Source organism: Thamnophis elegans, chromosome 2 (genome assembly GCF_009769535.1).
Source record: "Thamnophis elegans isolate rThaEle1 chromosome 2, rThaEle1.pri, whole genome shotgun sequence".
In the NCBI taxonomy this organism is placed as follows: domain Eukaryota; kingdom Metazoa; phylum Chordata; class Lepidosauria; order Squamata; family Colubridae; genus Thamnophis; species Thamnophis elegans.
This window is the reverse complement of record NC_045542.1, coordinates 16180889-16195043: the sequence shown is the minus strand read 5'-3', so window position 1 is coordinate 16195043 and position 14155 is coordinate 16180889. Positions and strand designations below refer to the sequence as shown.

The window sequence follows — 14155 nt, the reverse complement described above, 5'->3', positions numbered from 1 at the left end:
CACTTGTCAGAACCACTTTAAATTACCTCTCACACAGCACTGGCATGCATAAGAATATGATGTAAATTTGTTTTTTAAAAGGCATATTTGGTTTGCGTTAAAACAACTTCAACACACGCAATATTCTGATTGCACCACAAACGCAGTAGTCATCCTTACCTTTCACAGAGGCACTGAGTTTTATAAATATGAACATGATAGTGTAGAATAATCATATCCAAGGACCAGTGGTGGGTTTCAAAAAATTTTGGAACCTCTTCTGTAGGTGTGGCCTGCTTTCCAGGTCCACTGGTGGAACCTCTTCTAACCGGTTCGGTAGATTTGACGAACCGGTTCTACCGAATAGGTGTGAACTGGTAGGAACCCACCTCTGGTACGAGGTGAACAGTTCCATTTCGCCTTCCCTGCATCTTGTCAGGAATGTTTTGGGAAATGCCTTCTATATTCTAAAAAACTCTTGATCCATTCTGCATCTTTTTTCTTTTCCAGTCTAGACAAGTTGCAGCTGACCCTGTCTGAACTTTGCTGGAGCATAAACCAAGCAGACAGCATTGTTGTCTTTGAGCATATAGTAACTCCAGTGGAGTATCTCAGTAGCCACCTGGAGATCCGACTCAGCAGGTACAGGAAATAATGGGATATTGTTGCCACGTGGGCAGAGTGATCGTTCTAGAAATGAGCCACCATAGTGGAGGTGTCAGCTATACCTTTTGCATGTTATTTTGAAGAATGGAAAAGTGTGTGTATGTGTGTGTGTGTGTGTGTGTGTGTGTAGATGATAGTGTGGATCCTATTCCTGAATTTCTCTCAATTCAATGACTTGAGCATGATCTGGCTCCCTTCAATCTAACTAACTCTCCCATGCATGTAATTCCTGGCATGCCTATGAATTAAATGGCTGGATTTGTTAGGGTGCTCAGATCTGGATTGCAAAAAATCCAGGCATCCGCTAGATGGATGCATTAAGATTTCTCTACAACATTTGTTTGCATGTTATGTTAAGCCCTAATCTGGTGTGTTTGTTTCAAAGCCTTTTAAAGACTCTGAGCGACCTAGGGCAAATTAGCAATGAAAACAAGGTAAATGTTTTACAATATTTCGTTTGTTTGTCAGCAGTCAAGCCTACTGGAGCATGTAGGGAGACCCAGAACTGAATTCTTGAAACAACACCTTAACTGAATATGGTGTAAAATACTGTTCATGTAATCATTTAGATATTAATCTATAGTTTAGTAGAGAGCCTGCCATATTTGGGTCAGGTGTACTAACTGCTTGCTAAAAGTCCTGAACCCAGTTAATTATGCTTTAAATTAATGGTTAAACCAGTGGCTTAGAATGTTGTACGCTTCCTTAACTACTGTATACAATATTGCCTTCTTGCAAAACTTTTTTTTTTTTAAACTACCTCTTTAACAAAGGTTATTTTCAAGTCTGACTCAGCCTTCCGAGGTTGGTAAAATGAGGACCCAGATTGTTGGGGGCAAGAGGCTGACTCTGTAAAACCACTTAGAGAGGGCTGTAAAACACGGTGAAGTGATATATAAGTCTAAGCGTTATTGCTATTATCTTAGTTTTTGGAACAATGCTAGATCTCCTCTTTTGGCCTTGCACTGATAAATTCCTTAATGGTTTTCCAGTGAAGGCTGGCAGCTGGTTTTGGCCATCAATCCAGAGAAGAGAGCTTTTGCTATGTACCATCTAATCCAAATGATGTTTCTGCCTGGAACTTCAGGCTGGCTTTTGCTCCTTCTGTAGCTCTTTTAAAGAGTTGCGCTGCATCTGCTTTACCATCTGTTAGCTCACTCTATTCTTATCAGAAATAGATAGTGGGAAACAATTGTTTTGTTTTGACACCAAGCTTTTTTATTTAGATAATTATTTTGAATTGCTTTTGTTTTAGATACTACAAATAACAGCATATTGTATTTTATGCTTTCATTTAGTCTTGCTTTGAGGTGAGCCCCTTCAGTTTAAATTAAAGTGTATTGATAGACATAGCAGACAACAATAAAATGCCACTTGGAAGCTTATGTGAACCCAATAAATAAAAATGACCTGCAAGGGTTTCAGTCCCAGAACTGAACTTGCTAGGTCAGGAAAATGCACTAAATATCTGATCATTATGAAGAGGAGCTACAATAACTTGTGCAGGACAGTCAGTAAAGCAAAGGAGATGAACCAGAGCCCCATAAGCCACAGCATCCATACCTTGTTGTTATTCCTAAATATGGTTTGTTCAGCCAGATGATTTAAGTTTTCTTTGGTAGCTAATATTTAAAACTGCTGATTTTTTTCCCTTGCTGTTACCCCACTCATCTCTCCATAAGCAAATATCTAATCTAGTTCCAAATGTACTATCAGGCCTGGCTTGAGTTCCTTGGACCCATTTCTTTGCTCTTTGTTGAGGCATTCTAAGCTATATAACAGACTTAAGGGTGTAGAGGGATGTGGTGGCTTAGTAGCTAAGACGCTGAGTTTGTTGATCAAAAGAGTTGGCAATTCGGTGGTTCGAATCCCTAGTGCTGCATAACGGAGTGAGCTCCCATTACTTGTCCCAGCTTCTGCCAACCTAGCAGTTCAAAAGTATGTAAAAATGCAAGTAGAAAAATAGGGACCACCTTTGGTGGGAAGGTAACAGCATTCTGTACACCTTCGGCATTTAGTCATGCCAGCCACAAGACCAGGAAGACGTCTTCAGACAGTGCTGGCTCTTCAGCTATGAAACGGAGATAAGTACCATCCCCTAGAGTCAGGAACGACTAGCACATATGTGCAAGGGGAACCTTTACCTTAAAGAGTGTAAAGAGGTAGCTGTACCAGTTGGCTTGGGACTCCAGTGAGGGATCAGCGCAATGAAGATGGTTAATTGAGTAATAGTAGATCGCACCTCTCCCTCTCCCACTCCATTCCCTGCCTTCCCCGTGTGTTTTTTGTTTTAATGTTTGTTTTAAACTTTTATGTTTTGGATTTTATGTATCTGTAAGCCGCCCAGTGTTACCCTATGGTAAGATGGGTGGCCCATAAATTTTATAAATAAAATGAAAAATAAATTAAATTAAATTAAAAATATTATACTGCAGATTAGTGACTTGAGGGTTGCAAGTTGATAAGTGTATGTGTGGGGCTTTTTTTAATTGTTTGTCCTTGTTTTCCCCATCTTGCCCATAGGTGTTTGGCGCGACTGGTAAAACCAAACCCAACTTCTCCAGAGATAGTGCGTCCCACAGAAGTATTAGCCGGCGTGCAGGCCTATGCTACTTTCCTGGTGTCCCTGATGCATCGTGTAGGAGTGGATACTTCGCGCCTCCTCCGTGGAGTGCTCCTGCAGCACACCCAGCCGCTGGATGCAAGCGGGGAGCCGACAATGACCACACTCTATACCAACTGGTATGAGCCGAGGTGGCGCAGTGGTTAGGGTGCAGTACTGCAGGCCACTTCAGCTGACTGTTATCTGCAGTTCAGCGGTTCAAATCTCACCGGCTTAAGGTTGACTCAGCCTTCCATCCTTCCGAGGTGGGTGAAATGAGGACCCAGACTGTGGGGGCAATATGCTGACTCTGTAAACCGCTTAGAGAGGGCTGAAAGCCCTATGAAGCGGTATATAAGTCTAACTGCTATTGCTATTGCTATTGCTATGTGGCCGGGGCATAATAGTAACCTGCAGGGAGAAAATACTGCTGTATAACTGTAGGAGCCTGGACATAATTTGTCCCCAGGTCATTAAGATCAGTTGTACTATCTCCTTGAAATTCCAAGAGTCAGTTCTGAAATATCTGAGATACTCATTAAAAAAATTCTTCTCGAGACTAGAGACTACATTGAGGGATGCCTATGTTGAAAATCAGACACTATCAGGTATGGATGAGCTGTTCCTTCTTTCCATTAGTACATTCTTATAGAAAGGATAGTATGGTTGTGAGACAAAGTCTTCTTAGGAAGACTTTCTTGCTAGTAAGGCTTCCTGGCTCTGTCATTTCTTCTTTCCACCTAGCTGCCCTGTAACATGTTTAAGAAAGTTATACTTAGTTATTCTTAGATGGAATAGATTTTCTTGGCATTTCTTCCCAGGTATCTGGAGTCACTTCTACGCCAGGCAAGCATGGGATCCATTGTCCTTTCGCCTTTAATGCAAGCCTTTGTCAGTGTTCCCAAAGAAGGGGAACAGATCTTCAGTGCTGAAGAATTTTCTGATGTCCTGGGTAGGTGTCAAAATGCCTAGACAGAACCATTCAGAATTGAGTTACAATTGGGTTTCATTATTTGAATTTAATCCCTAGTATTAGTAAATGAGCTGATCGGTTTGAATTGTATTGCCCAATTGAAGTTTTGGCATTCACACCAAGCCTAGCTTGGCTCATGCACATTTTCAGCATGTGAATTGCAGCTGAGGTTTAAATCTGAGGATGTAGCAAATTGTATGAAGCTGAGAGTAATGCAGTAATCTTCAGTAATGGAAGAGGAGGAGGAGGAGGAAGAGAAGGAGGTACTTCCATATTGTTCATAAGCAAACTACATGAACCAGCAATTGAGTTTAGTACTAAAGTAATTCAGAACCAACACAGAATCAACACAGGGAACCTTAACTTCCAGCCATCCTTAACATCCAAACATACACTCTCAATATACAAGCAATATACAAAGATTAAAAATAAAATCCTGGCCTTAAATGTAAGATCTTAAAGGCACAACTTAAAACCAGACAGAAACACATGCTTTGTGCATGAGGCTCGTACTTAGAATGTTTAGTACGTCATGGAATTTGGATCTTAGAACAATGGAAGTTTTGCACTTGTCTCTCTCGCTGCCTCAGCAGTGGCAGATAGTAACAGGGAAATGTCCCAAAGGTGCTTTTTCAGGAGGCAACTGGACTTTCCTGTTTTTTCTTTGAAGACGTTTCACTTCTCATCCAAGAAGATTCTTCAGCTCTGACAGGATAGTGGGGAATGGAAGGATTTATATTCCTTGCAAACAGCTGGTAATCTGCATCCTTTTAGAAGGTCCTTGAAGCACTTGGAGGTTTATCTGTGTCCTCAGGGTCACCTGAGTAACGCTCCTGGTTCCTGTAGTTTGCAATTTTTTCCTCTGGAAATCCATTCCTACTCCCACACAGACATCTAGCAGGGAACAGGCTCTTGGCTGTTTCTCAACCAGTTAGAAGACGGGGGTGAACTTGAGACATCATACCAAATGGAGATAAAACTCTGCCTACTAAAGTCAAAGTGGATAAATGTCGGCCCATGGACCCTCTGTATCCTTCCTGGCTTTTTCTGAATATCTCTGAAGCTTTCCAGGACTATGCTAATAATTCCTGGCACAAAGTAAATATAAATGTATGACAAACATCTACTAAATTTAAGGTAATTATCTCAGCAACTCTCTCCATCCCAGACAAGCATATTGAAAATTCTGATCTTAGTCTCTTGAGTGAGTTGTATTACCAGTGCCTGTAGTCTTGGCTATTGCTATTTTTTTAAAGGCTACCAATATGTTAAATGAGAAGACTGAGATCTCTGTTGCAATTTCTATAATCAGAAGAGGATGAACCAACATCTGATGTCTCCTTTTCCCTGATGTCTACAGGAGAAAGAAATCAAAAGATTGACCCTCCATGGCTGTTTTAGGTATGCATACTGTACTATTGTACTACACTAAAAATTAATTCCTTTTGGTTTCCTTGCAGAAATGAGAGCATTGGCTGAACTCCTTGGTCCTTATGGAATGAAGTTCCTAAGTGATAACCTCATGTGGCATGTCACCTCACAGATGGTGGAGCTAAAGGTATAAAGCTCAGTTGAGAGGGGAACAGATTGGAATCAGCTATTTTCTTACTTATTCTGGGCTCATGAAACCATAATATAATTTATTTGGTTTGAGCAGAGTTTTTTTGTGAGTCCCCTGCCATTCCTCATGGTGAAGTACAGTATATTAAGTGAGCTGACTGGTCTAGTTAGACAACAGTGGCTTACTGCCTTTTGGATTAGAAGAAAAGGCACTGAGCAGAAGGTCTGGTTCTAGAAATTCTGCTATGGTTTCTTAGGGAGAGGTTTGAAGATTGGCATATGGCCATTTCTCAAAGCAAACTGAGAAGCAGGCTGCTCAAGATAAATTTTGTACAATCTCCAGAGTCGTCGTACAATATCACCAAGTTTCATTCTTTCCAGAAACTTGTGACTGAGAATATGGATATTTTGGTTCAGATCAGATCCAACTACTGCCATCCAGAGCAGATGGCAACGCTGATGCCCCGTCTATCAGGTAATGGTGATGTACTTGTTCTTCCCTGCCTCAAGTATTCAGTTGTCGGCGAGACTAATAGAGAATTCAGGGTTTATTTGTTCTTTTGGTTTTTAAAAGAAAACACAGAAACCACAACTAAAGAAGTCAAATCTGTTTTGACTCTGGACTTTACTACTTACTTTTAAATGTATGTTTTCAGACCACATATTAGCACGGATGATACTATGTCTCATTTCTCACTGTTTTGATAATTCCAATATTTTAGAGATTATAAATTCTTTAGGTTTGACTCATCTTTCCCCCAAGAGCTCAGGATAGTGAGCATGACATTCCCGCCACAAACTTTTTCCTCACAAGAGTTCTGTGGCATAATGTGAGCTGAGAGATCATGACCCCCCTCAAGTTACTTGGGAAGGTTTTATAGCTAAATGTGGACTTGAAACTGGATTTTCCTTTTTCTATAGCAGGGATGTCAAGCTCAAGGCCTGGGGGGGCGGATTTGGCCCGCGGGGGTACTTAGATCTGGCCCGCAGGGCTGCCCTGGAAACAGCAAAGGACTGGCCTGTGGTGCTTCTGCCAGCTCACTTGAGCCACCACAGGCGCCCCGACACGAGTGACATTGAGCTGGCCATGCCCACCCGGCCCCAGGAGGTCAAACACAACCCTGATGAAATCGAGTTTGACACCCCTGTTCTATAGCAGAATTTACCAAACTCTTTAGTAAAGCAGACTGGAAATTGGGTGTAGGGACAGAGCAAATTATGATGGCATAGTTTTGTCATGCGTTACAGCATATTAGGACAGCTATCTGGATATATCCTGAGACTAGCTAATAGGTTGGGGTGGGGTGGGCGGATGTGGAGGGAATGGAATAGAATATTATATTGGCAAACTTCTGTGCAGAGTTCCGCAAAAGTGGTTTCAGATTCTAAATATATCTGACATCATTAGAAACTTATTGGCAGATACAGCCTTGTAAAAGCTCCTGTTGTTCTAGACACTGGTTTTAAATATTGCAACTGTGTTGTGCTCTCACTCTAAAACTGTTTAGACCAGGGGTCTCCAACCTTGGCAACTTTAAGCCTGGCAGACTTCAAGTCCGCCAGGCTTAAAGTTGCTAAACTTTAAGTTTAAACTCTCTTGGCTTTCATAGAACTAACTCAACAACTTCTGTTGATGTTGAATAGTTTGTCCCATTTGGGTGCCTTCTAAAGGTATTTGTGGAAGGACCATCGTTCCCAACTAATGTGTCCTATGATAAGCTGGGTGATAAGGATAATGGATGTTGTACTTAAAATACAATCACACACAACAGCTTGGGATAAGCTAAGATAAAGGTCTTGTGGCTCCTGGAAAACTGTGTCTAATCACAATCTCTTCTATCTAGGTATAGATAACGTTCTTAAAAGGATGACAATTATTGGGGAAATTCTGTGGTTCCGGTCAATGGCACAGGAGGGACTTCAAGGGGTAAGTGGTATACAAAGCTACAAACAATGGCTTGCTCCTTGCTTTGTTTTTGGGTGGAGGGAAGGCAATTAAGCAAGAGCTTGTAAGTAAAAAGGGTAGATCCCATTTGTTGCCTCACCTCTTGCATTCTAACATGAACAGGTGTTCACCAATCGTTGCCCTTTCCTGATGGGACCCATTCAGTATCTGAAAGAATTTGTCAACCCAGAGATGGACATAAAGGTAAAATTGTCAATGCTTTTCTTTTTCTTCTTGTATGAAACCTGTGGCCAGGTGGGTCCATTCACTGCATTTTCTGAATGCTATATTGACAACAGTACTGACTCTACCAGCACCATTGTCCTTGCTTTATCAGTATGCAGAGGAAATTGTGGAGGTGTAGGAGAGGGCTGACTTTGCAAGTGCCTTTTATCAGTCATCCTAGAATGTGTACATCATGCTCACACAGACAGTAATCTGAAAGAAGACTTCCTATCCATGTGGAGTCTGCCGATTCAGTTTAAATGCTAATTTTGCCTTTAAAAAATGCCTTTAAAGATGTTACAGAGAATGCCAGCATCTTTAGCATTCATTCAATACATATCTTACAAAAGAGCTGGTGAATCTCTTAGCATAGATTAGATACGGACAGCATTTGACGGGTTGGGAGCGGGAATTGCCAGCACAGTGGTGAAGATTGTTAATCTGTGGCCCACAGGTAGCCAACCAGCACCTCAAGTTCTCACTGTCAGAATTTGACCCCTTCCCTGTGTCAGAATGCCTTTTGGGAACCCGTTTCAGTTTTTTAAAATACAGCGTGTCTTAAGGTTAGGCATCGTAACATTCTGGGAAGCCCCAATTTTAAAATCCTCCAAACACTGAAATGGGCTGTGATTTTTCCCCCGCCAGTGATTGTGAATCAAGAACAGAAAATAGGGTAGCCTACTCTTTCTATGACTTCTTGAGAGCCCTTCCTGTATATTTCTGGGATGTTAAAAGCCTGAATTGCAACTCCCAACCCCTCAAACACTGTCCATAGTTAATCTAAAATAAAAGATTCACCAGCTCTTTTGTAAGGTATATATCAGTGATGGTGAATCTTTTTTTCCTTGGGTGTTGAAAGCCCGTGTATGTGTGTGCGCGCTGACACTTATAATTCAATGTCCCCCACGGTTCCACCACAAAATCACTGAGGACAAAATCGCGCTCGACGAAAGCGCGCATTTGACGTCATCACAGCACGATGAAAACATCGCGCTGTGATCGAAAAGTGTAAAAATAAAGCTAAAACCTTACCCTAACCCCCCCAAACCTAACCCTAACCCTAACCCTAAACCTAACCCTTAACCTAACCCTAAATCTAACCCTAAACCTAACCGTTAACGTAACGCTAAACCTAACGCTAACCCTTAACCTAACGCTAAACCTAACGCTAACGCTCTAAACCTGACCCTAACCCTTAACCTAACCCTAACCCTAACCCTAACCCTAAACCTAACCCTTACCTTTATGTGAATCGGCTTGCTTTAATTTTAATTTTATTTCAATTTTTAATTTTTTTCGTCGCGCTGTGATGACGTCACATGCGCGCTTTCGTCGAGCGCGATTTTGTCCTCCGCGCTTTTGACGGGTCATGGTCCCCCACACGCCCCACCCCCGCGCATGCACGCATGACCCCATTTTGGTGCCCACCCCCCGTTTTTGGTTCCAGGAGGCTTCAGGGAGGCCTGCTAGCACCAAAACGGGGTGGGGATGCGCCCCCCTTTGCGCATGCCAGCAGAGACCTGTCTCCCCGCAGAGACCTGAATACCAGCTGGCCGGCAGGAGGCGTATGCGCATGCGCAGTGGAGCTCACCTGAGCTATGGCTCGTGTGCCCACAGAGATGTCTCTGCATGCCATAGGTTCACCGTCACGGGTATATATTGACCTAATGCTAAAGATATTGGTGTTCTTTGTAACACCTTTAAAGGCATTTTTCAGCACAGTTCTGAACGTGCTGAATGTAGGAACTTTATTATTTCAGTGTCCCAAATCTATATTATCTGCATATTTTCAATCATTGCATCAAAGAGCAGAAGAGATGGAAGAGTGTAGCCCACTGGCTCACATTCCTATATTAACTTTTAAGGCCCACCTTTCTATGTCTCTGTCCTCTTTCCTTTTTTCTCTCCATGCTGCTCTGTTAATGAGGCACCTCTTTCAGTAATAGTGTCTGCTATCTATTAAATGACTTTCTTCAGTTCAGTCTTAGTTGATGTTATGGCTGTGTCATTGCATTTTTAGCATCTCTGGAGCATCATTCTATCTTGACAGGTGATGGGCTGATGCATATTCTATCTCCCACACCTACACATAGCAGGGACAATTGAGCAAATTGTCTCTGTTATCTATTAGATTAGATTTGTTAGGTTTTTTATCCTGCCTTTATTACTTTATAAGTGACTCAGGGTGGCAAACATGCATAATTCCTCCTCCTCCCCAACCCCACAACTATTCTGTGAGGTTGGGTTGAGAGAGAAAAGGACTGGCTCCAAACGATCCAGCTGGCTTTCATATCTGAGTTGGGACTAGAACTCACGGACACCTGGTTTCTAGGCCAGCATCTTCACCACTACACTAGCTCCATTTGCTCTGCTTGATTTTTATTTTATAATTTTTCTAGGCAGTTTCAGGCTATGAGCGGAACATAAGCAGACTCTTTTTCAATCTGGCATTTTATTCTGATTGACAGCAGCTCTCCAAGATCTTTAGCTGTATTTGCTAAATATTGGAGTGGGGTATGTGTTATGGCTTCCTCCACTGTGAAATTTTAATTCCTAAGTCACCTGGGGGAACCATGCGCAAGTTGGACAGCCTTATATATTTGTTTAATAGATACGTACATAAACAGATTTGATTGGTTTTAACTGAACATGCCAGGGATTGAATCTTGGACCTTCTGTATGCAGAGGCAGATGCACTTGTTGAGCAATGGTCATGCATGAGCATTGTCTTCATACTTTTATTGACAGTGCTATTTGAGCCCCAAATCAGTACTGTAGAAGGAGCTACATCAAAGCATTATTATATATCTTGCTTAATCCCTTAATCCCCATTCCTGACTGAGATGGACTGAACGAACTGCTGTGCTACTAACCGTGCTTTTCCATTACTTGGAGAGTTTGGCAGAAGTTCATCAGTGTCTCTGGAGAGCCTGCGGCTTGATCTGTTTTAATTAGAGATGCCACGGAAGCAAATTTAGATCTTAATTTTGCCCTTTCCATGGTGTATCCTTGGTTTCTCTGTAGCTGCCCCGGCCCTATGGAACGATCTACCCCCAGAGATCTGGACCCTTCCCACTCTCTCGGCCTTCCGAAGGGCTACTAAAACCTGGCTATTCCGGCAGGCCTGGGGCTGTTGACCTCATGAGTGAAGTCCAGCCCCGCCTAGATTGAGTGCATATGTGTCTTTTTTAACCTGCTTTCTTCTCTATTTTTAATGTTTTATTCTTTTAGAGATGTATTCTGTAAGCCGCCCAGAGTCCTTCGGGATTGGGCGGCATATAAATTCATTAAATTTGAATTTGAATTTTGGTTTCTTGTTACTCAGCTTGCCACTTCCTCCATTTTTTTTTCTATAAATCCGATCAGTTTTTGCACTTGTAAAGCAGAAAGTGAATCAGGCTTTCAGGTGCATTGGGACTTTCAGAATTCCTTCGGAAGACTCAGGGTTTTAAGTCAGTCTTCCCCAGACTTTGTTCCCAGCATCGCAGTACAGGTAGTCCTCAATTTACAACGATTCTTTTAGTGACTGTTCGAAGTTGCAGCGGAACTGGAAAAGGGACTTATGACCATTTTTCACACTTATGACTGTTGCAGCATTCCCATGGTCACATGATTTACATTATGATGCTTGATGACTGGTTCATACTTATGACTGTTGCAGTCATAAGTATGGGGTCCTGGGGTCACTTTCTGACAAGGAAAGTCAATGGGGAAGCCCGATTCACTAAACAATGGTGTTACTAATTTAACAACTGCAGTGATTCACTTAACAAATGTGGCAAGAAAAGTCATAAAATGGGGTATAATTCACCTAACAAATGTCTCACTTGGCCTCATAAATTCTGGCCTCAGTTGTGGTCGTAAGTCAAGAACTATCTGTATTCAGTGAGAACATGTCTACGGAGATTCTCAGTCATCCTGGTCATGGTTGTCACAAGGTGCTTTTTCAAGAGGCCACTGGACTTTTGGATTTTTCTTTGAAGATGTTTCGCTTCTCATCTTTCAGAGCTGAAGAAGCTTCTTGGATGAGAAGCGAAACATCTTCAGAAAAACCAGGAAGTCCAGTTGCCTCTTGAAAAAACATCTTTGTGACCGTGAGATCATGGAAATTCGCGCAGATGAAAGGATGGACCATTTATAGCCTCAAGGCTTTATGTCTGGAGTTCCAGATAGTTTTATACAAGGAAAAGAAAATGTGAAAAGAGAAACGCTAAAGTTAGGAATACAATTTCTGTAAGAAAGTATTCTGGAGGCTAGTACTTGCATGGAACAAAAATAGATAAGCTTTATTTTGGAAATAATAGGAGGCCTCAGCTACTTAAGTCTGTCTCTAGCTAAGAGCCTCTAGGATGCTGTCCTCCAGCAAGTAGAAAGATTGGATCAGAAAAAGACCAGAAGTACAGAGATGAGAATCAAAAGAGGAAGAGGAAATTTAGCTGAGAGAGAGAGGGGGGGAAAAAAGGATGAGAACCCTGAAAACAATAGAAGCTATGTACCATATAGAGTTGCAGTGTTCTTCTACTACATGTCTTCACATCTATGGCTCTTAACAGACAACATATTTATAGTTATAGAAATCTGATGCCCAGAAAGTTGAATTTCAACCATATGTACATTTGGAACCTGCCTTATGTAATTCCCCAGAGTCTTCATTGACTGTGACTAATGAATACAGATAGCATAGATTACTGTCATTTAGTAGTGGAATGTAAATAAAAACTATGCTATAAGCCCTGATGTAGCAATAGCGCTAGCAGTTAGACCAGTGATGGTGAACCTTTTTGTAAAGGCCTGCCAAAATTGTCTGCGTGTGTGCAATAGCATGCACTTGCGTACCCACACCCACAATACAATGCACCCTATGCACATGCACACGTGACCCTCTGCGCACATGCATGCACGACCCCCCTCCCCCGTGGTGGTGGGAGTTTTTGCCCTCCCCAGGCTCCGGAGGCTTTCCTGAAACCTGGGGATGGTGAAAAACGGCCTCCCTTGGCCCCCCCCCAGAGGCCCTCCAGAAGCCGGAAATGAATAATTTCTGAACTTCCAGTTGGCCCATAGGGCTTGTTTTCACCCTCCCCAGGCTCCAGAGGCTTTCCTGAAGCCTGAGGAGGGCAAAAACGGCCTCTCCCGGCCCTCCGGAAGGCTGGCTGATATGCACATGTGCGCTGGAGCTGATGACTCACATGCTGGAAAATTTGGCTTCACATGCCACTTGTGGCACACGTGCCATAGGTTTGCCATTACCGACTTAGACTTATATACTGCCTCACAGTGCTTTACAGCCTGCTCTAGGCGGTTTACAGCATCGGCATATGGCCACTAACAATCTGGGTCTTCCTTTTACCGACCTTGGAAGGATGGAAGGCTGAGTCAACCTTCAGCTAGTCAGGATCGAACTCCTGGCTCTGGGAAAAGTTAGCCTGCAATACTGCATTCTAACCCCTGCACCACCACCTCTCCTGGTATAAAAGCAAACTAACTAATAAATAAACGGCAGGTAAAACAAACTAAAACAATATGTAAAATTCACTATTCTTTCTGTGTATGTATTGTGGCTCTAGGCACATGATTACCTGGATAAAGCTTAAAATGGATGGAGCTGTGGAAGGGTTCTCTCAGTCACCAAAAAAATTACCCAGCCAGGTCTCCTGTTCTTTGTTTTCTTGCTGTTGTGTTTCCTGGGAGCACGGTGCTCTCTGCAATTGTTCTTAGTACTAAAAGTCTCCCCTGTCAAACCTTCACCCCTTCCCAATAAAAATTCTCACCCCATATTTTGATACACAGAACTAGCATTGTATAACTTAAAAATGAACTATACTATATATGAGATACACGTATGCGTGCCCCTATGTAGCTGTGATATGAATGGTGATTTTTAAGCATTGTGGCTTGATTTTCATTCTTACCATAATCCCCAGATGGGATTTCAAAACCAGGCAGAAACCCCCCACCCCCACCCCCTAGCATTAATAGCTCAATAAAAGACCCACAATTATGAACAATCTAAATTGCAAAATAGAAAAAAATCTTTTTCCCCTCAGTGGACCTGCGCAAGAAATGTTCACAATAATTGGAAGTGTTGCACGTAGAAGAACAAAATATGGAATAAAGTAAATCGTTTTCAGCTAAATCCCATGCTGTTGTGGTTGTTGATGGAAAGGAACATCAGGAATATATATTTTAAAACTACGATTGTTCTTCT

At 42.2% G+C, this 14155-nt stretch overlaps 1 protein-coding gene across 1 annotated transcript in view; it reads left to right on the top strand.

The window, feature by feature from the left end:
- NCKAP1L (NCK associated protein 1 like) overlaps positions 1-14155 on the top strand; it is a 103015-nt gene that overhangs the window by 50706 nt on the left and 38154 nt on the right. Inside the window, exons 20-26 of the mRNA XM_032211886.1 lie at positions 490-621; positions 3169-3387; positions 4069-4199; positions 5681-5778; positions 6162-6255; positions 7625-7707; positions 7849-7929. Of these exons, the coding sequence (XP_032067777.1) occupies positions 490-621; positions 3169-3387; positions 4069-4199; positions 5681-5778; positions 6162-6255; positions 7625-7707; positions 7849-7929 (838 nt within the window). The remainder of the gene's footprint in view (positions 1-489; positions 622-3168; positions 3388-4068; positions 4200-5680; positions 5779-6161; positions 6256-7624; positions 7708-7848; positions 7930-14155) is intronic.